This window comes from Podarcis filfolensis (assembly GCF_964270895.1).
Source record: "Podarcis filfolensis genome assembly, chromosome: 3".
Taxonomy (NCBI): Eukaryota; Metazoa; Chordata; class Lepidosauria; order Squamata; family Lacertidae; genus Podarcis; species Podarcis filfolensis.
Window position 1 is genome coordinate 83,272,834 of NC_139606.1, and position 22,345 is coordinate 83,295,178.

Here is a 22,345-nt window from a genome sequence, read left to right on the forward strand (position 1 = left end):
ACCTGTTGCCAGAAGAAGCCAGTTTCCTTGGTGGACATTGACAGTATCCAATTGGCACGTTTCAAATAGTTACACATTGTATGCACAGGAAACCATGTGTTAAAGTCTTAATTATGCTAGATAAAGTGGGAAACAGATGCCTATAAGAGTAACTCACTGTCAAGATATGGATTTTTCTGTGGCCAGGTTGTTACAGATCAGCAGAAAAACCAGATTGTACACAAAATCCTCTATAAAATGAATCTTTTAAAAAACACAAATCTATACATAATTTTTAGGACTGCAAAAATCACTATGCACAATAATTTGTTTTAGAAAATTTCAGTTGTTGGCTAAACAAGTGTTAAAATAGATCATTTTACAATTGTATCTTTCTGATTATATAATGTAGCAATCTGAGCAATCTATACATGTACTTCTAATTATACATTTAGAGTCCTAGAATGCACAATGGCAGAATCATTAACAGCTGAAATGATTATAAAAGGCTTTCTGTACCAAATATGTTGATATAATACAGATTTGCTGATTGCAAAATCCAATCCTTTTTGTTGGTATATTTATGATGCTTGTTTATATTTTAAGCATTTTTACCCCGATATTCAGCCATAAAAAGCTTCTAGAATGTTTATTTTTACTAACAGCACAATAGGACTGCAGCCCCAAACACCTTAATGAGAATGGTAAGGTAAAGGACCCCTGGATAGTTAAGTCCAGTCAAAGGTGACTATGGGGTTGCAGCGCTCATCTCACTTCAAGCCGAGGGAGTCGGCATTTGTTCACAGACAGCTTTCCAGGTCATGTGGCCAGCATGATTAAACTACTTCTGGTGCAACAGAACACCATGATGGAAGCCAGAGCGCATGGAACCACTATTTACCTTACCGTCGCAGCGGTACCTATTTATCTACTAGTACTGGTGTGCTTTCAAACTGCTATGTTGGCAGAAGCTGGGACAGAGCAATGGGAGCTCATCCTGTCAGGCGGATTCAAACCGCTGACCTTCCGATCAGCAAGCCCAAAAGGATCAGTGGTTTAGACCACAGCGCCACTCATAATTAACAATTGTTTGAATACTTGGAATGGCTGCAAGAGTCACATTTTATTGCTTTTGTCTCCTATGATGCAAATTCCTCGTAACAATGTGAATGATGTCTCACTGTCACTTGGTTCTCATAACACTTGTAAAACTGGGCTTTGCAATAAGACTTCTTTTAATCTGTCTTTTGCATTCTGTTAATGTTAAATGATCAGTTTGTTATTAGTCAGTTCTTGAATATCCAAAGGGCAACTGAAACACAAACCAATGGAGTTTCAATGTTTTTCTTTTAAAGAATCCCTCTCCCAACTTCTTTATTGATATATGAGAATGGTCTAAATGTTCTAGTACTGCTATGTACAATTTTATATCATTACCATTTCTATTATAGTAACTATTGTACTTGAAACTGTTATGATAGTTTCCATCCTACCCATAATCCTGCTGGTCACTTCTCTCCTCGTCCCCTGGATCAGCCCCCCCCCATGCACACAGAAACAGAGAGAAAATGTGTGCACACATATACATTGCTAATTTGAGTAAAAGTCCAATTTAGTAGAATTAATATGAGCCTTAAGCACTGAAGAGGTCAAAGAGGAAATGGGAAAGAAGGTGACAGAATTACATCTGGGTTGACAAGTCTTTCTGAGATCTTTCAGTGGTGGGGACATAACTGGATAAAGGTTTACAGCAGAGGGCTTTTTCTATTTAAAGTATTTGCTGCTATAGCAAAGCCAGAGCAGAGCAAAGCAGTGCTGGTACTCTGAATCCTCTATGGGGCTATACCACCCTACATTTAAGTTACAACTTATAATCCTTCTAAGTGCACTGGAGGGAAGGGTGAAGTACGGAGCCATGTTTTCTCCTCACAATGTTTACTGAAGGATGCTACATCATAACATAACATCCTTTCTGAGATGCATATAAGGTGATATAGCCCTAGAGAGAAGAGTTGGGATGGAAGGATCTATCAATTTTGGTTCTCTGTTCCCATTTTTCTAATCTGAAATGCAGTTTCTACAAAGATTTGCTATTAAAATAATAATAATAATAATAATAATAATAATAATAATAATAATAATAATACATCAGCACTTTAGTGTGCATTTCCTCTAATTAAGAGATTTTTGTATGCAGTTCTGACTAATGGACACATTTTTGCAATTTCCTCTAATATCACGTGTACGCTATTTTTACTACTATCTTAATTTTTATGCACTTTCCCCCAACAGAGGCATTTTTTAAATATATGCATTTGGTTGTTTGGCTGGAGAACTGCATTGCAAAATTTGGGTATGGGTGAAATTTAAAGGATGGCTGTGTTTCAGTTTTCATATTGTTTTGGAAAGTGAGAATTTGATAGATTCAGCATTCAATGAGAACTGATCAAATTTCTCTCCTATCCCCTAGTCAAGTTTTTTATGTTGTGAACAACACTGAGATCTATAGATTTAGGGCAATATGCAAATTTAATGAACAAAACAAAACAAAACGCCACTATTGATTTGCTACAACAGTAAAAGCTATTTATAAAAAGGGGTGGTGCGGGGGAGATAACTCTCTGCTGCTACCTTTTACATGTGAAAGTCTCCTACCTCTGAAAGGCTTCTGAGTTTTGACAGCCCAGTGCTGGGAGTGAAAAAAGTTTCTCCCATCATTGCAGTCTAACAACAAGGCTGTGAAGGGGGGGGGGGACTGTAGATAATGATTTAGGATTAACCTTGAGCGGCTTAGAAAATTTAGAGATATCTTACCTTCTATTTCCGTGAAGTTGGTAGAGTTGTTATATTGTATCAGCATTTAATTTAAACCAAAGACCCAAGAGACAAAACTTCTTAACAACTATTTTACTTTCCTTTAGACATAAAACAGTAATTCACAACATAGGACTCATAAAATAGGAAGTTAATTGAAGACTTCCTGGTTTGTTTATTGGCTTGTACAAAGGGAGAAGCGAAGGGGATACATGCATGGGCAAAAGGCTAATTTATATCCAGACTAATTAAGTAATTATTATCTGAACTCCCTTGGTGAGCGCACCTGTTATTTTACCTGGATTGAGTTGCAAGTTATCTCCTCATTTTTTTCCATTTTCTGACTTGTCTTTTTCTGATGAGTCTTTATTTTCAGAAGACTGCTTCCGGGCTTTCTCAAAAATGTTAATCCCCAAGATCAGAGCTACCTTATCAAGCTCAGATTGCTTTTTCTCTGCCGCATCAGAATGCATCTGCAACTGAGCAACTTCCTTTGCTATCTTCTCTCGTAGTTGGTTCACTTCCACCAGCAAGGGATCTTTTGCCTTACGCATCTTGCGCATCATCTCCCCTAAGCCAGTCAAAGTGGTAGAGTGGAAAGCATAAGAAAATCATTAATACATGCAAAATTATTTTGGGTAATCAATTATAAGGTACCATTTTGGTATACCCAAAAGACAGAAGCAGGGTTTGCATTACTGTATGAAGAACTGACAGTTACTTGCAATGATTTGGGTTGCACCCTAATTAATTCCCTGTTTAGGATAATACCCTGAGATAAAAACAAATTATGCAATGTCCAGCATCACCACTTTAGAGGATAGTAGGGGAAAAGGAAGAATAAAATGAGTGCAGTACCTTCCTGTTTTGTAAGTCTGTTTAACTCAACTGTCAGATAATGCAGTTTCTTCTGTCGTGCTTCTTGTTCAGCCTTCAATTTCCTTCTTTCCTCCAATACCTAGAAAGGTTTGTGAAGGGAAGGAAGGTATTAAAAATCCCCCTTTCATGGATTACAACCCAACTAAAACTACAACAATCATTGAAAGTAAATATTTTCATCTTATGCTTGCTAACTCAGCCTGTGATTCATTGCACCCAGCTCCTAACATACTAAATGCCACTAAACATGAAACATACTAAAACTTACTAAAGCTTAAAAGCATGCAGGTCCTGCTTTCTGAACAAAATGCGTTCCCAGGAAATCATTTGTTAGGCGTATGTTCACATAATGAGCTTATGATTTCCATTATTTCCTATGGAAACACTTCTATTTCGTAATTTGTTTGATCTCTCCCCCTCCCTCCCTGGTTTCTGCCCAAAAGGGCTGCTGCTGACCAGCAAAACATGAAGTAGGCAAACGCCATCTGTTTGGGTATCTGAATTTGCTGCTTGTGTAGTGAGGTTTGGGTAGAATTCTTCGTGTTTGGCTGAGATTTCAGTTACTAAGTGTTCCAATAGCAGGACCTGCATGTAGATTGTATCCTTAAAGAGAGACTGTTTAAGACCTTAGGGTGAAGGGCAGGTAATAAACAACAACAACAATTAACAAGGTGTGTCTTGCCACAGTACCATAAAAACAGCCATTAGATAGCTCAAGACATTAGAGGTACATCCTGTTCAAAAAAACTATACGTAATCCAATGTCAAATAAAAAGTGCAGAAAAAAGTTAAAATAAAATTGTATGTGCTTTGAACTTCTGTAAAACGGCAGACCTTAAATCCAAGAATGTAATCTTAAATAAGGAATCAATTCTGCACTTGGTTTCATATTTCATTATGTGTTAGGAAAAGATGTGCAGTAGAAAAAGTATTACAGTGTTACCTTGGGTTAAGAACTTAATTCGTTCCGGAGGTCCGTTCTTAACCTGAAACTGCTCTTAACCTGAGGTACCACTTTAGCTAATGGCCCCCCCCCGCTGCCGCACAATTTCTGTTCTCATCCTGAAGCAAAGTTCTTAACCCGAGGTACTATTTCTGGGTTAGTGGAGTCTGTAACCTGAAGTCTGTAACCTGAAGTGTCTGTAACCCGAGGTACCACTGTATATATTTTTAAACTACAGTATAAGGCATTCAGAAGTAAGTCTATAAGGATACTATCCACTTCTCAATAGCAGCAACTACATTGCTGCTATGTGGAAAAGGAAATGTGGTAGAAGGGGGGGGGGAGATACATCTGCTTGTAAGATAAACATTCTCACCTTTTGTTTCTGAACAGCTCGATTTCTATCATCAGGTATTTTTTCCTTAGCGCCTTTGGGGGTATGCTGAGGGAGCAATTTGGAATGAGGAGCAGAGAAAGGGGTTTGAACAATCATAGATGTATTTCTTTTGATATCACAAGTCCTTCGTGTTGTGGAAATTGTCTGAATAACTCTGACGTTGGAAACTGAATGATTTGGTGGCACTGTTGGAGTACTGTACCCAGGTGCATTTGGAAATTCAGGATCAGCCTGCTGAGGAGGAGCATACGTGGCCCAGCCAGAAGCTGCACAAGTGAAATACTGTCCATATGGATTATAGCCAGGAGGGGGCATTGTGGGAGGTGGATAGTTTTGTGGCAGGTGAGTTGCACCGAATGGTAAATAGAATGGAACACTATACTGGGGATATATGGGAGCAGGAAACATATGAGGAAGACAAGGTGGGGCAGATGGAATTGGAGATGCCATGGGAACAGCTTGCTCTTGTGGGAAATGATAATCTTGCCTTACAGTTTTGCTTTCAGTGTGCTTAGAATGTGAAGCAGGAGACATCTCTTTAGATGGTGGGAAATAATCAGGAGAGGGAGAGTGGTTCCACCTTGACTCTGGAGAATGAGTGTCACTTTTACTGCAGTGCCTTTCCTTAGACTCCCTAGATTCTTTCCTAGGTTTATGAGAAGCCACTGAACGACGATCAGGAGAACGAGATGCTTTCTTCCCATGGAGGCGTTCCTGAGTGCGGGCAGCAAGCTTACCAATTTCAGCCATCCCAATGTCAAGACCAATAGTTTTGAGCAAGTCATAAATTTTCTCATGCTCTGGTCTGGATTCTTCTAAAGTGTCTGATTTTACAGACAGACTAGCAGGAGGAGAGTTTATTTTCTTCCTTCCATGTTCTTTATCACCACTCAATGTTATCCTTTGAATAAAAATTGAGTCATCCCCATTATCACCATAAAGAAACTTCTCTTCAGCCTCAACATCATCAAGGAAGCTGTTCCTTCTCTTTTCTTGAGTGCTGGTAGAATCTGTTTTCATACTCAGAATGTGTGAAAAGCCATTCCCATCCTGGCTGGCTCTTTCATGGGGAAGCAAGAAGTAACTGTGCTGGTCTTCTGGCTCTGATGTGGACTCATTACACTCTCTCCGATTCAAAAAGCTCCCAAAATTCTGTTTATAATGGGAAATGTTTTGTTTTTGGCCAGAATACAGCTTCCAATTATGCACATTGCCTTCAGATGTTGTATTTGCAGGTTCTACATCTGCATTTTTATTGAACTGTTTGAGGAATTTCACCTCCTCAGTTGAAAAAGGAGCAATGCTGTTGGTTCTCTGGGGAAAAGGAGGATCATCTGAAAGAAGAGGGGGCTCTTTGAGAGAGGCAGAACTGCTAGAAAAGACTTCAGGCTAAAAAGAAAGAAATTGCCACTTGTTACTACATTTTGCAAGGAGGCTAATCACTTTCCCAATCTATTAAGACAGACATAACTTTAATATAAAGGGTTTATAGTCAGTAGTTCATAACACTAACGAAAACTGTAAGATAAAAATGGAATTGAAAGAGACAAAATAGTTCCTAAATACCACACTGTTACATCTGCATAAGATGGCCATTTTGATTAGGGATGGGCCATACTTTAAGAATGTGAGAACAGTCTGCTGGATCCAGCCAGTGGCCCACCTAGCCCAGAATCCTGTTCTCATAGTGGCCAACTAGAAGCCCAAGGGAAGCCCACAAGCAAGAGCTGAGAGCAACAGCCCTCTGCCCACCTGCAGTTTCCAGCAACTGGTATTCCGAAGCATACCACCTTCAACACAACAGTGAAGGCAGAGCATATCCATCAGGGTTAGCAGCCACTGATAGCCATAACCTCTGTGAATTTGCCAATCCTCTTTTAAAGCCACCCAAGTTAGCGGCTATTACTGCCTCTTGTGGGCAGGAATTCCACAGTTAAACTATGTGCAGTGTGAAGAAGTACTTCCTTTTGTCTGTCTTGAATCTTCCAACATTCAGCTTCCTTGGATGTCCATAAGTTCTAGTATTATGAGAAAGAGAAAACTTTTCTCTAGCTCCTTTCTCCATGCTGTGCATAATTTTATACACTTTTGTCATGTCACTTTCACTGCCGACAATCAACACTCCTGCCTGATCATCTTTAATAGGGCACTGGACGAGAAAGTGACCGATTATCCCTCACTAAAGGCCAACCCTGGCTTGCAACACTGATCTAATGAGCTATAAAACTGCCAGTACAGCGAGGTAAGATTTGTCAGCTTGATACCTTGGTAATAGCTGTGCAATTCTTGCCCCTACTCAAGCCAACCCTCGTTCACAGTGAGGGCAATGAGAGGGCTCATGAATAACACTGTCATTTAGACAAAGCTGAGGAGCTATGCAGTACCCTGAAAATCATTCTGCGATGCCTGATTTGCTGAGATTACACAGCAATAATAGAGGAGAAGAAAAACCATGTCAAATGAGTAACTGAGGAGCAACACAGTGGCTGTGGACAGGGACAAACATATGTAAAACAATACCTTTGGAGATTTGAAATCAACATTTTCCACCAAACCCAAAGTGTTTTTGCACCAAAACATTCACAAGCAAGCATTATGTGCAGCTCTGGTTATGGCAGCTACAAAAAGATAATTCCCACAGGCATATTGTTACTATTATCAGAAACGAACTGATTTTTTCATATGATGAAACCCTGAGATAGAGAGAGCAGGATGCCAAAAAGGTACTTGCCACATCATAGTTGGCACGGTTTTGAAAAGCATTATTTATTTACAGTATTTAGTATTGGAACCACCTGCCAAGGTGCTCTCTCTCCACAGCTACACAACAGAAAAACAATCCAGTCATGATAGTATGAAATGTCACCTGTTCAGAGCATTCCATACCAGTTTGAGAGAATGTTTGCAGTCCAATCCAACTAGGTAATTCTAGTATTAAGATTCTTGTATTAGGTTCAAGCAGGTTAAAAAATGCACAACATGGTAAATGTACTGCATAAATTGCCAACTCTTCAATTTCAGCCTACACACAGATGTGAATAATAGTACCCTTATTTTCTTTACATTCAACCCATTGCAAGTACCATTAAATGGTTCAAAACAAATCCCAGATGTACCATTCCAAAAACCACCTTAATTTGGTGGTCTTGACTATTCTGATTTTTCTACTGTAGAGGTAAAAAACCCCATCATGTCCAGATTAATAATAACAACAATAACAATAATAATTTATTATTTGTATCTCAGCCACTCTGGGCATCTTCCAGCATATATATAGAAACATAGTAAAAAATTAAACCTTAAAAAGCTTTCCTATACAGGGCTGCCTTCAGATGTCAAGGTGTTAAAACATTTCTGGCACCTTGCCGCAGGTTCTATCTATAGGAGAAAAACATTACATATATACAAGTGGGAGGCTCTTCTGTGTGATAGCATCACAGCTACAGAATGTACTGCCAAGGATAGTGAATCTGGTGCTCAAACCAGGTAAAAATGTTTTTGTCACCCAGCCACTGCAAATTGTTATATTATCTAGCTGAATAGTTCTGCCATTCTCAACTTTATTGTATTCTCGGTTGTTTTAGATTGTAGTACAGGTGGCGATCACCTTGCACCTGTCTACCTGACATGTGACCACCAAGACATGCGCTGCTTTCAGCTTTGGAAGGGAGCAAAATGGGCTTATGCACAATTGCTGACATGCACAATGACCTGAAAAGCAACCCCCACACTAACAGGGAATCGCCTGTATTTAAATTCCTATGTATACACCTGGAAATCTGTTTCTGGAAAGCTTAGGGGTTTTTTTAATAAGTAAGGATTTTGATTGTGTGTGAATTTTAAAGCTATATGAATAAGCTGAATGAAAATTTTTGAAAGGTAGAATTGCTCATGAAGTGGGATGCTCTAAATACCAAAACTAGTAAAATGTCCTCATTCCAAGAAAAATGGGATCCAATATGCTGATTATTCTACAAGTTACACCAAACAAACTCCACAACTGTGAGGGAAGCCTGGATATTATTCTGAGGGTATTTGTTCCAGAATTAACAGAGATTAAGTTAAATAATAAAATTTAAGATTCAATAAAAGAGCAGTAAAAAGTGTAAAGGACAGTTTAACCAGAGAGAGAAATACATGCCAAACCTGCACCGAAGGATCATCCCTGTGTTTCTTCAGAATAGATTTTTTGGGCATTGCTGTTATTTCATTAGGTCTATAAATATATTTATGTTCAGGGTCTTGACTGCAATTTCTGCTCAGCTCCTCCTCTTTGCTTTTTCTCCCAGCATATTCAAGTACACGTAAATCCACATCGTGAAATGGCAGGCTTGGGCTCTTACTAGGATCTTGTTTGCAGAAGTTCCACGTCCCAGACAAGAAATCCTCAGGCTCTATGTCTATGTCTATCTTAAGCAGTCTGTCATCTCTGTCATGTTTAGGAAGTTCTAGGTCTTGCCCTGTATCCTCTGATGGCTTCCCAAGTAGCATTCTATACCTTTCCGTTTCCCTTGGGAGATATTGTAGATGGTTATAGCTGGTGCTATAGTCTGATTGATGGAGAAAATCATCTCTAAAGCGATAATCCTCATCTTGTCCTGTATTGAAAGGTGAAGAAGGAGTTTCCTTGCTCAAGGAATACCGCTCAATGCTTTGAGGGCGTGGAAGGCCACTGCTAAATATTGGACCATCAGCCAAGTCATCCCTAATAAGAGAGGTACAGAACAAAATCAGCAACTTGGAATAACCCCCCCTGAACTCCAGCTGGCATAAAGTGTCCTTTGTATGACAACTCAGTACTTCTTGCCTTGAACCCAAGATGGCTGGTTCTGAAGATTTTATATACTTAGCAATAACTTCACCCCTTGACATAATTCATAATTCATTTCAGAAGTCTTGTTATTTATGAGCATAGGAGACATGCAACAGGAACAGAAGGAACAGAAGCCCAAACTTGAGAGCACTCAGGTTCCAGTTTGTCTATTTATCTTACACAGAAGGCCTGCATACTTCAATTATTTTATGGTGGATTTGAACAACACACATTTAGGGTTGTGTTTAGCTTTTTTAGATAGTCTCATAAAAAAAGAACACAAATGTCTTGCTGGCTATCTAGGGGGAAAGTGAGCAACATAACATTTTGATATTTTTTACAGTAGCAGAATTCCCCCTTTCATCAGCAACAATATTGTAGTTCCAAATTCAGCAAAGTTTCTCACCCTCCACTCCTCAAATAATTTCCTTCACATACTGTTTTCTGCATGTTACTTTAGCAAAACAACAACAACAAAACCCCTCAGAATTACTACTGAAAATAACTTCCATGCATGTTTTTAAATGAGGATTGCTGAAAGCATCAAACCTAAATACATGTTTTCATCACACTCAGCCTGCTGAACGCTTTCCCAACAATAATTTTGAAGAGATCTTCATGTCAAAAACAGTATGAAGCAAAATATCAAAATATGGAAGACAACTTCCTTATCCGTTCAAAGCAGTGTTCAAAATTAGCCAGGCACCAGGCGCATTTTGCCCCTGGCTTTTGACCACTTGCAAACAAGTGAAGATGCCTGGGCACCAGGATGGCACCCGACATCACCATCTGGGGATCATTGGATCTGGACTGTTTTCACACACTAATATCCCACTAATACCCTGTAAAATTTTATCGGTTACATTTTATCTGCACAATCGGAATGAATTTCTGGAACCAAATTGCTTTTTCTGTGCAGCCTGAGCAGGAACAGTCACCATTAAGAAAAAGAGGTAAATTTAGGTCAATATATATGTATGTGGACTATCCCTGGATCAAGTGATTTTTCTTCTTCCAGTTCTCAAAGCTCTTAACCTAGCTCAAGGTAGTCAGAAGTTTAACTCAGAATCAATCATGGACAGTCCATCATTTGAAAACTAAGACTGGAGCTGTCTTGCCCCAAAATGGAAACTAGGCATTCCATTTTGACGACAGCAACCTTGGTTTAAGGAACCATTTGGGAACCTAGCATATATATCTAATTCTCTAATACTGCAGGAGAATAAGATCTATAATGGGAAACTGGATTCAACTGAAAAAAATTGTCCATCAAGACACAGACCTATACCAGCTCAAGCTATTATAAGCCCTTAAAAAGGGGGGGCAGTTCATAGGATCAAGCTATCAGTTGAAAAAAGGTTATACCGTATTTTCCGCTCTATAGGACGCACTTTTTCCCCTTCAAAAATGAAGGGGAAATGTGTGTGCGTCCTATGGAGTGAAGAAGCCATAGCCCCGCGACCCTCTCCCGGCTGGAGAGGTGACGGGCGGCTATGGCAGGAGCCTCTTTAGCTGCGCGCCACCTCTCCAGCCGGGACAGCGTGCACGGGGCTAAAGAAGCCCTGCTTACCCTCTCCCAGCTGGAGAGGTGATGCGCGGCTATTGCAGCAGCCTCTTTAGCCGCGCACCACCACTCCAGCCGGGACAGCGCGCGTGGAGCTAAAGAAGCCCCCCGCGACCCTCTCCCAGCTGGAGAGGTGACACGCGGCTATGGCAGCAGCCTCTTCGCTGCACGCCTTTCCGCTGCTTCCCAAACTGCTCTTTTGGGCTGGTGGTGGGCTTCCCCCCGCCAGCCCCAAAGAGCAGGTCGAAAGGAACCTGAAGCCTGGAGAGTGAGAGGGGTCGGTGCGCACCGACCCCTCTTGCTCTCCAGGCTTCCGAGGTAGCCGCCTGAAGGCGACTGAACGCACCTTAAATGGCACCTTGTTTTAGAGGGGGAAAACAAGAGGGGGGAAATTCTCCCCCTCTCTGCGCAGCACCTCCTGCCGCTTCGCTGAAGGGGCACTGGGCAGAGAGGGGGAGAATTTTTTTTCCTTGTTCTCCCCCCTCTAAAACAAGGTGCGTCCTATAGTCAGGTGCATCCTATAGTGCGAAAAATACGGTAATTTGCATTGTTCTTATCACCACAACAGAGTTAAAATCACTTTAACAGTACCCTGTTAGCAGAGACACTGAGCAATGTGCCAAGCAATAGAATACTGGCCAAAGTTTATTGAACAAACCAAACTCCAGCACAGGGCTGTCTTAAGCATATGCGGCGCAGGGGTGCAAAGATCCGCCCGGCGCCCCCCCCAAAGTTGCCCAGAGTTATTAACCTTTTTTGGGGGGAACCCCAAAGTTGCTGACCTTTTTAAAGGAAAGGTTCCCCAGAGTTGTCAGGCACCTGGTTGGCAAAAAGAGGCGAAGCCGCTCACTCTCTTTCTCTCTCTCAGGGAGCTGCCGCCAGCGCACTTCAAGTCCCAAAGTCGGACCAAAGTGGAGAAACGCACAGGAAAGGTGAGCGGCGGCAACCCTTTGGCCCACCTGTCCCTTCTACCACCCAGGGCAGCATGAGGAGGGGCTGCTTGCCTGCTGCTGCTGCTTCCAGCGTCGGAGGAGCGAAGGGACACCGCTAAAGCCGAGGCGGGAAAGGCGTGCTGAGGAGAATGCTGCTTGCCGCCTTTTCTGTCGCTGCTGTTGCCGCCGTCTCTTGTCCTTCTCCTCCTCCTCGCTGGGCGCATGTCTGTCTGCTTGCCCACCCACCTGTTTGTTTGCTCTCTGGCTCCCGGAAGAGCCCACTGCAGCGCTCCGACCGACGGGCGGGCTCTTCCCGTACTCAACTCTCGAGCCCCGGACTCTCAGCCTGGCGCCCCTGAGAGCCTGGCACCCGGGTGCCCTGCACCCCTAGCGCCTATGGGTAAGACAGCCCTGCCCAGCTGAAAGAAAGAAGTTTTGCCTTTCGACAGGCCTTGTTGACAGCAGTCTTAGATTCAATGAAACAGCCACAAGAAAATTCACTCACAGCTAGACAGCTTACCAAAGCAGCTACTACCTCAGTAAAGATCATGCCACCCGCCCTGGTCGCAACCTACCCCCTCTTGTCTAGATGACTTACAGACAACATAATTAACCCTTAAATTACACACTGAATTATCTCTGTTATACTTCCATATTCTACATACTAACAGCAAATTAATAATGGATCTTCTGTAGCCAAAATGACCACCCAAACATTAAGAGGTGGCTATATTTAGGCTCAGGGAAATCCCAAGATTTGCAGATGCACAAAAAATATTTTCGAAAACTCTAAGGAGAGACATAAGGAAATAACCAGCCCAAGGAAAACTGAGTAAGCTCTGTCAACATGGAATATTGGGTGAGTGTTGGGGGCAAAAGCACAGGACACTGGTGGGGGAGCGAAGAGGAATGGAATGGAATAACTGAGAGAACCCTGATCAGCAGCACTCTATGTGGCAACATTTTCTTGTGGGTCCAATTTGGGTTTTCCTTATTCTAGTGTTGATATAGCTTTAACACTTTCACACTGAACAATGAAACTTCCCCGTTGCTTCTACTTCTAGAAGTGGCTCTAGAAGTAAAAGCAACGGGGAAGTTTCATTATTCAGTGTGAAAGTGTTTTACAACTTCTGTCATTCATGCAATTATCTTTCCTAAATATACCCTTTTTCATGTACATGTCTGTGTATATAACCCTATTCTAAATAGAAACCTGCTGTTGGGGATCTGAAGAAGAAATTTCACCCCTAAAAATGGATTAGGAAAACAGGATGTTTGGGCAGTGAAAGCAAATTATAATATAGATCTTCACACAGTTTCTGTACCTGCAGGAACATGTGAGTTTAAAATAGCAGCTAAATTGTCATGAGGTAACAAGAAATTTACTAAAAGGGTGTTTCATCATTTTGTTTTTCAACTGGGGTTCATTTTTAGAAAAGAAGCTGTTTCAGTTCCACATCTACTCTCACGGCTTCCTCAGAATCCACTGAAGACAAAACTGTCAGAAAAATTCAAAGAAGTAGATGTAAAAACTAATGATTTCAATCAAACAAAAGGTTTTCAAAACTGAGCTATGTACTTTTTATCCATCTCCATCCTGCTCTTATTTATAAAAAGACTGTATGAAATTAAACGGAGACATGTTTTCAATACCTCTCTTTAATTCCTAATATTTTAAATCCATACCAAGGGAGGTATTAAAAATATGTCAATAAGAGAGCTAAATATGTCTGTCCTATATGTGAGATTCCCAACATGTCCTATACATTTCCCACCACGTCTTACAATCAGGTTGTGGGGTTTTATATTACCCATGGGACAAGTACCAAGAAAGATAACCAAGGTTAATTATGAGAGACTGGCCTTCAGAGAAGCCTTACCTGTTCCCATCACTCAAACTTGGAGAGCGTTTGTCTGGAGAGTGAGAGTGCTTGCCCGGAGAGTGAGAGGGCTTGCCCGGAGAGTGAGAGCGCTTGCCCGGAGAGTGAGAGTGCTTGCCCGGAGAGTGAGAGCACTTGCCCGGAGAGTGAGAGCGCTTGCCCGGAGAGTGAGAGCGCTTGCCTGGAGAGCGTCTCTACAATTAAAATAACAAGACATCAGAATTCTTACGGCCAAGTAAGTTACTATGGGGCAGGGGGTACATGATGCTATTTAAGAAATAAGCCAATATTAATGCAGTATGCAAATTTTACTACAATTGATGTGGATTTGAAAAACACTACATGCATCTAATGTTTATGTGCAGTGAAGACATCTGATAATATGCACACCAACAATGTAATGAGACAATGCAGCTAAATTGACAATTGTACCATTTAGAAGAAGAAGAAGCCTCCCAATTTATTGCCAGTGACATAAACCACCAAAAAACCACTGTCCACCCCCATTTTTCACAGAAAAGCGGTCAATTCTAGGAATGGGTTGTTTCTTAAAATTAATTAGTAATGGAACAGGGGGATAGCCCATCAGTCGAATAGGGCACTTCCAAGTTCTAATAGACATTTTTAGATAGGTGAACTTATCTCTTGGAAGCATTTATCTCCTCACTCTGCTTCCTCCTGCTATCTAGATAATCAAATCTCAGTTTATTAAGCCAAGATATGTGCAGAGTCACAAATCCACATGCAGCTTGCTCAGCTCCCTGTTCCCAAAGCCAGGCATCAAAACTAACAGCAGTGTACTGTTACATCCAAACACTGGCTTCCAAACAAGACAGGAACTGGAAGCAAATTTTATTTCAATGGCTTCATTTTCTAGCCTCCTTGGAAGCCATTGACTAGCTTTCCAATTATTTGTTAACAGAATAACTATGGTTAACTGGTTTCCTGGCATGTTTCCTACTTGAACAAAGGGGGCAGGGGACCAAAGAGACTGCATGTGGGTTCAGTAAATTGATGCATATCTCAGCTCATTAATCATCCAAATGCAGCCTCTTTTCTTCTTCATCTCTCCCCCAGCCTTTAAGATCTTTAAGTATTTGGTTATTGACAAATATGAAAAGTGAAGCACAATCACTTCCAAAGGCTAATCTTCTCTGAAATTCACAGTTTGATCCTAACCATGACTATCCATTAGCTGTGTTGATTTTGGTTGAAATAATTTTCAAGTAATCCAACCAGGTTTTAGGCGCCCAATATGCCTTAGCAGCCATCCTACTTTTCAAATTCATTCAACGATCCATGAACCTTTGGTAAAAATAAACCTAAGCTCCTCCCCACCACAAGCCAAGTCTACAAGTATTGCCTTAACCTGTTAAGCGTATTTTGTGTGCGGGCAAAAATCACCGGCCACTTTCCTTCATGTAGAAATGAAGGAAAGGAGCATGCAGCTCAACCCGAGACAGGCCTACTCAGAAGTCTTACTAAATCCAAGGTGATTTCCTCTCAGATGTAGGATACACAGGGCTGTTGCACATTTAATGTTTCTCTACTTTGAGGCAAAGCTTCCCTTCCAGCTGTCATTAAGCCCTTCGACCTCCTTCACATCACCACAGAGCCAAGGCTGGGATCGCAGGTAAGATTGCTTAGGGATGCTCAAGGTTGCGGGGCGCATGCCCAGAAATGTGGGCCATGATGTTATATATAACTAAGTTGGGGGCAGGAAAACGGCTGGCTATTCCAGTAAGTGGCAGTTAGGTGCGAGAGATGGGGGATGCTCCTTGGGGAAGGTACAGTGGTACCTCGGGTTAAGTACTTAATTCGTTCCGGAGGTCCGTGCTTAACCTGAAACTGTACTTAACCTGAAGCACCACTTTAGGTTGGGGCCTCCTGCTGCCGCTGCAGCATGATTTCTGTTCTCATCCTGAAGCAAAGTTCTTAACCTGAAGCACTATTTCTGGGTTAGCGGTGTCTGTAACCTGAAGCGTATGTAACCTGAAGTGTATGTAACCCGAGGTACCACTGTACTGAGGCAAGCGGGCAGCCGTTAGCCCTGGACGCTAGGGAGGCGGAAGAAGAGGAGTTTGGATTTGATATCCCGCCTTTCACTCCCTTTAAGGAGTCTCAAAGCGGCTAACATTCTCCTTTCCCTTCCTCCCCCACAACAAACACTCTGTGAGGTGAGTGGGGCTGAGAGACTTCAAAGAAGTGTGACTGGCCCAAGGTCACCCAGCAGCTTCATGTGGAGGAGCGGAGACGCGAACCCGGTTCCCCAGATTAGAGTCTACCGCTCTTAACCACTGCACCACACTGGCTCTCGGAGGCGTCTTAAATTCGCTGAGGCCGGGCCAATTCCCCAACCCGCAACCCCCTCAGCCTCCGCCACCGCCGCCACGGGCAGAGCGTACCCGACTACTGCGGCGCGAAGGCGGCGACCGGCGCGAAGAGCGTCCGCTGGAGGGCGAGCGGTGCCGGCGGCGGCTCCGTGGAGACCGGGAGCGCGAGCGCGAGCGGTGCGAGCTGCGGCCTCGAGCCGAACTGGAGCTGGATGCGCTGGTTTTGGACCGGCTGGAAGACGGCTTGCTCGAACGGCTGCTGCTGGAGCGGTGCATCACGACAAGAGCAGCGTCTCCGCCGCCGCCAAGGCCGCTCTCGCCAGCTCCCTTCCCAGCCCCCAGCCCCCGCTCTGCGCACGCATCAACTGCCCCCGCTCCTCGCGCGCGCACGTAGCACCGGACGCAAACGCAGCTCGCGCGGGGCTGGGTGGGCGGGCCGGGAAGACGCTTCCTTCCGACGTCCTTACAAAATGGCGGAGGCGGAACTCGAGTCACGTGGCCTTTGCGCCTGCCCGGGTCTGTAAGGCATTCTCCCAGACGCTAGAGGCCGCTGGTGGGGAAAAATATGTATCAGTGGGCTCCGTCCGGCTTGGTAACTCAGAATTCATAGAGAGAGAAAACGTGTAGAGCAATATACCCTGAGTTTCCCGTTCTCCTTTTGATGTGTTCTGTATTCAGCAGTGGTCTGCGAGAATTTCAGCTGATTCAGAACACGGGCTTCATCTGGCTCTCGTGCCATTTGATCACTGATCTGTATATTAGGCGGATTTCTGAGGAAAGGCCCAAGAAAGCAGGGGGCTTGCAATGTTTAGTTGGCTGACCAAAAAAGGCTGTCCCCCAATTAATCAGTCCTCAGATGTAAAATCATAAAAATCGTAATGAAAACTAAATTGTTGTAAATATGCAAACAGAAAGTATCGTTTTAAAATGGTAATAAGAGGGGGGGGGGGAATGACTCTTCTAATCCGATTATAGGAAGGTGCCCTATTGCAGCTCAGAATATTTGTCCATTTAGTTCAGCGTTGTCCACTCTGACAGCAGCTCTCAAGGTCTTGGACAGAGATATTTCACATTCCCTGCTAGATTTCTGCTTGACATCCTGGAAAGATGCTGCCCCACCAGCTCTGACTCATTGTCATTGTACATTGATTAAAACCTAGTGTGATAGCTTTTTGTTCCCCTTGTTCTTATTCATATACTGATTTAAGATTTGACTGATTAAAATTCATATTATTAACCAACTGCTGTTTTAAACCTTTTCATTGTGCTGTTGTAATGGTCTTATTTTTATTACATATTTTAATTGTGAATGTCTATCTTAGTGCCTTAATTAACTTGTTTTATTATATATTTTAATTATGTATCATTGGTTTTATACTTATAAACCAGTAAGAGGCCATCTTGGAAATGAAGTAGTATATAAATTAATAATAATATTTATATAATCAGATTCATAAAATAGTATTCACCAAACAATGTTGGAAGCCTAATTCCTTAATGTGTTTGTGTTTATTTCAGACATGATTTCCAAGCTGAATCGGAGTCTTTGATTTCGTATCTGGCAGAAATTTTGCAGTTGCAATTTTTGTAAACCTGTTCTTGTTCTAAACTGTCAGGATGATGTCAATCATGCTCGCTTTCAAAACTGAATATGCATATCTGTTTTGTTCGCTGTGCATTTGACTAGGTGCTCCTTACATAATTACACACTCTGAGATTATTCAATTCATTGTCCCAAACTTTCATCAAGGTGTCATCGGTCCGGTTCATAATGTGAAAAGATCGTTTGAGTTGTGCATACTTTTGTGAGCTTCTCTGAGAGCAAGAGTGAACAAGAGAGGTAGGTACTGAATAATAAATATAGTACACATTAGAAAGTTGCTAAGGGGCAGAAACTAATATGGAGGAGGGTTCATAGCTTGGTGGTAAGCACATGCTAGCAACCACTACTGCTCAAAGTAGATTAGCCTTTTCCAACCTGCCCTCCAGAGGTTTTGAACCTTAATTCCCATCAACCATAGTCAGCATGCACTGGCTGGGGCTGATGCAATTGTAGTCCGAAACCTCTTGAAGTCATTAGCTGGGGAAGTCTGGAGTAGACATTACTAGGCTCCATGGACAAATGCTGGGCTAGATGGTTCAGCAGCTTCCTATGTTCCTGTACAGTTTTAGACCCTATTTAACTGAATTTTGTCTGCAAGTAGTGCAAAAGCTCCTACTGTATAGAGAAGTAGGATGAGATGAGTGTAGTTTAATTGTTGCAATTGTTGGCTCAGGAGTTACTCACCTTGAGCCGTTCTGATACGGCTAGATAAACAGAAAGGAATTTAAAACATTATGGTACTCTTTTGGTTTGAGTCTGCCATTGCCATATTAAACTTGAAATACGTTGAACGGTTGAACCTATTCTCTGGACCATCTGTCCAGAAGGAATGCAAAGTGCAATTGAGGACATGAATTACAGTACCCGCTTATGCAGGGTGGTACCCCTGATCTATTAACTTAAGCTGCAGTGCTGTGCAGTTTGATAGATGGGATTCAAGCTGACTGGCTGTACACAGGAATGCACCCTTAAAGAGTACATGTTCCTGGAATAACTAACTTTATAGAAGCCAAATATTGATATGAATTAACACAACTATGAAGACATTTAGACCTACACAAAGTCAGAACAAAACGCATCAGAAGCAGGGCTTGCAGTGACACGCAAGTACAAGATTTATGCCTCTGACAAAAGGATAGCTACTCCAGTGAAATGATGTTTGGAAGTAGTAATGCAGGAAGTTGGCTGACAACTCTTCTGCTGCATTCAAGCACACCTTGGCAATATGTTCAAGTGCTTTTTTGGCAGATTCTCCCTCTGTTGATTCTTTGTAACTCGTTGGAAGGAAATGGAATCCAAGCATGAAAGTATGGAACCCAAGTATGAAAGACACCAGTATTATAAACAGTGTAGTAGAGAAGTTTGAAATGGCCCTAGTTCAGTGGTAGAGCACATGTGTTGCATGCAAATGGTTTCAGATTCAATTTCTGCTGTTTCACATGCAGAAAGAAAGAACTAAAAGTGCACCACTCAACTAGTTGAGCACCAATGCAGCTTGCATGTACAAAGTTTCATGTATAAACACAAATTTATGCAACATATTCTTAAGGGATAAAGCATGGATATATTGTGGGAAACAACAAGTTCATTTTACATATGGGAAACACTGGGAGAATTCACACTTGCGATAGGAAACATCATAGATAGGAAATACTGGGCCTTTCAGATGTTGCTGGACTCCAGCTCCCATTAATGGTCAGGAATAATGGGAACTGTAGTCCAACAACATTGGAGGGTCACACATTCCCTGTACTTGTTTTGCATTGTTGTGTGTCTGTGTGTATGCACACACACTTGCGATGTCCACTCTGGATCCTATCATCACTGCAATCTGCAGTGTAAATAGGCAGAGAGGCAGGAATCAGTAGGGGATGGAATTGTGTACAAACTGAAACCAATGGAGGTGCACTAGATCCGCTTGCAAAATCACCATCAGGAAGTACCCTTTAATGGAATGTTGGAAGTAATGTTTGGAATTCCACAATGCTTTTAAAGAGCAAGTAAGAGATTGTGTGTACGTAACCTGACATGTTCAGCAGTGGGTGTTGCAAAATAATCAGGGAAGTTGCTGTGCAGCTGGAATCTGGAAGGAGTTTGGCAGAAGTAGATTCATGCCACGCCTCATGTTGAGAAAGGTGGGACCTGTAAAGAGGGGTTTTCCTTTCGGGGTTGAGAATAGTATGTGTATGGAGAATGGTGGTGTTTGCATAAAGAAATAAAGAAATTAATATTTTCCTGTAACAAGATTATGATGCTTTTAAAAACATTAAATTTTTGCCTTTCCCCCTTAAGAATCATCACTCTTCTGTCACCACTGCCTACTATTCCATGAACCCAGGACTCCTCTTTCCCCCCACCTTCCAAATGGATTTCTGGAAACATTGGATATCCATTTTGTCTGCAGGCTGCGCATCTCGTCAGTTAATTTGCACAAAATATGCACTCTACAGGTAAAAGTGGCTAGGAACATAGGAAGACCTTTGATGCATTAGGCCAAAAGCCTATCAAGTCCAGCACCTTGTTCTCACAGATACATACAGGAAGCTCACCAGCAAGACCGGCATGCAACAGCTCTTCTTGCTTTGTGTGTTACTTATTCTCTGAAGCTAGCAAACAATGAAGCCCTACAGCAAACTGGCATATTCAAAGGATACTTTGCTTGTTTGCTTCATTGCACCCTCCCCTCTGCTCTGCCCCATCTACTGCCAGCTGTTTTTCTTCCCTTCTCCAGTCTCACTTTCTTTTCTGCCACTTCATATGCTTGGAACAATCTCCCTTTGTCTGCTCCTTAACTCTGTACATTTCCCCTCAAATCCCAATTTCCGAAAAACTTGTTCTCAGCCTCCATAGGAAAGCCACTTCTTACATGTTTTCAGAGCAAAAGTAAGGACATTGGTACTTGGTGCAGATTGCAGCACCTTTGCTCAGGACCTCAGCTAGGGGGGAGGACGGTGTTAAGCAGTTTTTTAGTAAAACCTGAAAGGATGAGCTTGAAAGCACAGAGGCAATAACTGGTGAAGTTTCAAAAAACCTGGGGAAGGGAGGACAGGATTCCTAGGATGGATGACACTGCCTGATACAGCTTCTTTGCCTGCCCCACATCTAGTAGAAGGAAAATAAAGCATGCAAAAAGGTCAAGGCAATTTTGCAGGGTATGGACAGGTTACAGAAACCAGCTTTCTCTTGACGCAGTTTCAACTTCACCGTGTTACTTGATGCAATTCTCACTTGCGGCACTTCCAGGCTGTTGGTATTTCCAGGTGGGATTCAACCACATACTGGCAAATTCAGGTTGCACAGCTAGAGGTGACGTGGAGGTCTTGCACAACTATTTTCCCCAAAGGCTGGACTTTTTGCGATATGGAAAGTGACAGGGGAATAGACTAGAAAATGTGAGACAACACCTGCTTTGATGCCATGTCTTCTGACCTCCTTACAAACAAATCAGAAGGAATGCTCAATAAGCCGGTTGCCTGGGAGTGCTTTTGGTCATTCCCAAGCTTTTACTTTTCCCAGTGTGTGCGGCGGGGTCCCTGTCCCCAGCATCTTAGCGCTACCCACTCAGAATGAAAGAGGGGCTTTTTAAGCATTTAGGAATGCTGAAAACACACGGTGTTTCATTTTTAAGAGAATGGTTATGTACAATGGAACTTCATGGTAAACATGACTCTAAATCATTTGCTCATATATGTGCATAGAAACCCCCCCCAGAAGATCTAGGTGTATAGATTGTTGCAATACGTCCCTAATTATTCCTATTCTATAATTATAAAATTGTGTAATCTTAGGTTGTATAATCTGAGAAGGGGCGTGGCTGTGACTATCATGAGGGGACCCCACCTTTCTGAATTTGCTGCTCATGAGTAGGCGGCTTGGTCCACAGGGCCTGAATAGCTGCTCTCCCCTCTGAATGAACCAAGCCCAGGCAGCACCAGGCAGCTGTTCATTCCGTACCATTTGTAACTGGGATCTTTCCTCGCTGCTCTCTTTGCCATCTGCACTGAGACATGAAAGCTGTGTTGCGTTTGAGCAGTTAGGGGAGGAGGGGTACACAGTTTCGCATTCTGCGTTTAAGTCATGCTTCATACTGGATAGTTTTGGGTAGGTCACTCTATTTCCCTGCTGAACCTACAGCACATGATGGAGATACAGTTGATTAAAAATAATAATTCTGAAGCAAGTTGTACATGGAAAAGTGTAGTGGGAAT

General features: G+C 42.4%; 1 protein-coding gene and 1 long non-coding RNA gene across 6 annotated transcripts in view; one reads left to right on the top strand and one right to left on the bottom strand.

Annotated features, from left to right (window-relative positions):
* Positions 1–17,021, bottom strand: part of LOC310758253 (zinc finger protein 318-like) — a 27,925-nt gene extending 10,904 nt beyond the window's left edge. For 2 of the 5 annotated variants that reach the window (XM_083604257.1, XM_083604258.1), the window contains exons 1-7: positions 16,607–17,021; positions 14,278–14,395; positions 14,202–14,235; positions 9,159–9,717; positions 4,992–6,401; positions 3,652–3,751; positions 3,092–3,364 (exon numbers count right to left, since the gene is read on the bottom strand). In XM_083604257.1, coding sequence (XP_083460383.1) covers positions 3,117–3,364; positions 3,652–3,751; positions 4,992–6,401; positions 9,159–9,717; positions 14,202–14,235; positions 14,278–14,395; positions 16,607–16,810 — 2,673 coding nt within the window. In that variant the 5' untranslated portion in view covers positions 16,811–17,021 and the 3' untranslated portion in view covers positions 3,092–3,116. Of the gene's footprint in view, positions 1–3,091; positions 3,365–3,651; positions 3,752–4,991; positions 6,402–9,158; positions 9,718–14,201; positions 14,396–16,606 lie in introns of all 5 variants that reach the window. The other 3 variants (XR_014545661.1, XM_083604256.1, XM_083604255.1) reach the window with 2 other exon arrangements.
* Positions 17,022–17,136: 115 nt separating this feature from the next.
* On the top strand, positions 17,137–21,760 carry LOC310758313. Its single transcript, XR_014545703.1, has 3 exons — positions 17,137–17,693; positions 18,285–18,374; positions 20,430–21,760. It is a non-coding gene; the product is annotated as an uncharacterized lncRNA (long non-coding RNA).
* The last annotated feature ends 585 nt before the right edge of the window (positions 21,761–22,345 follow it).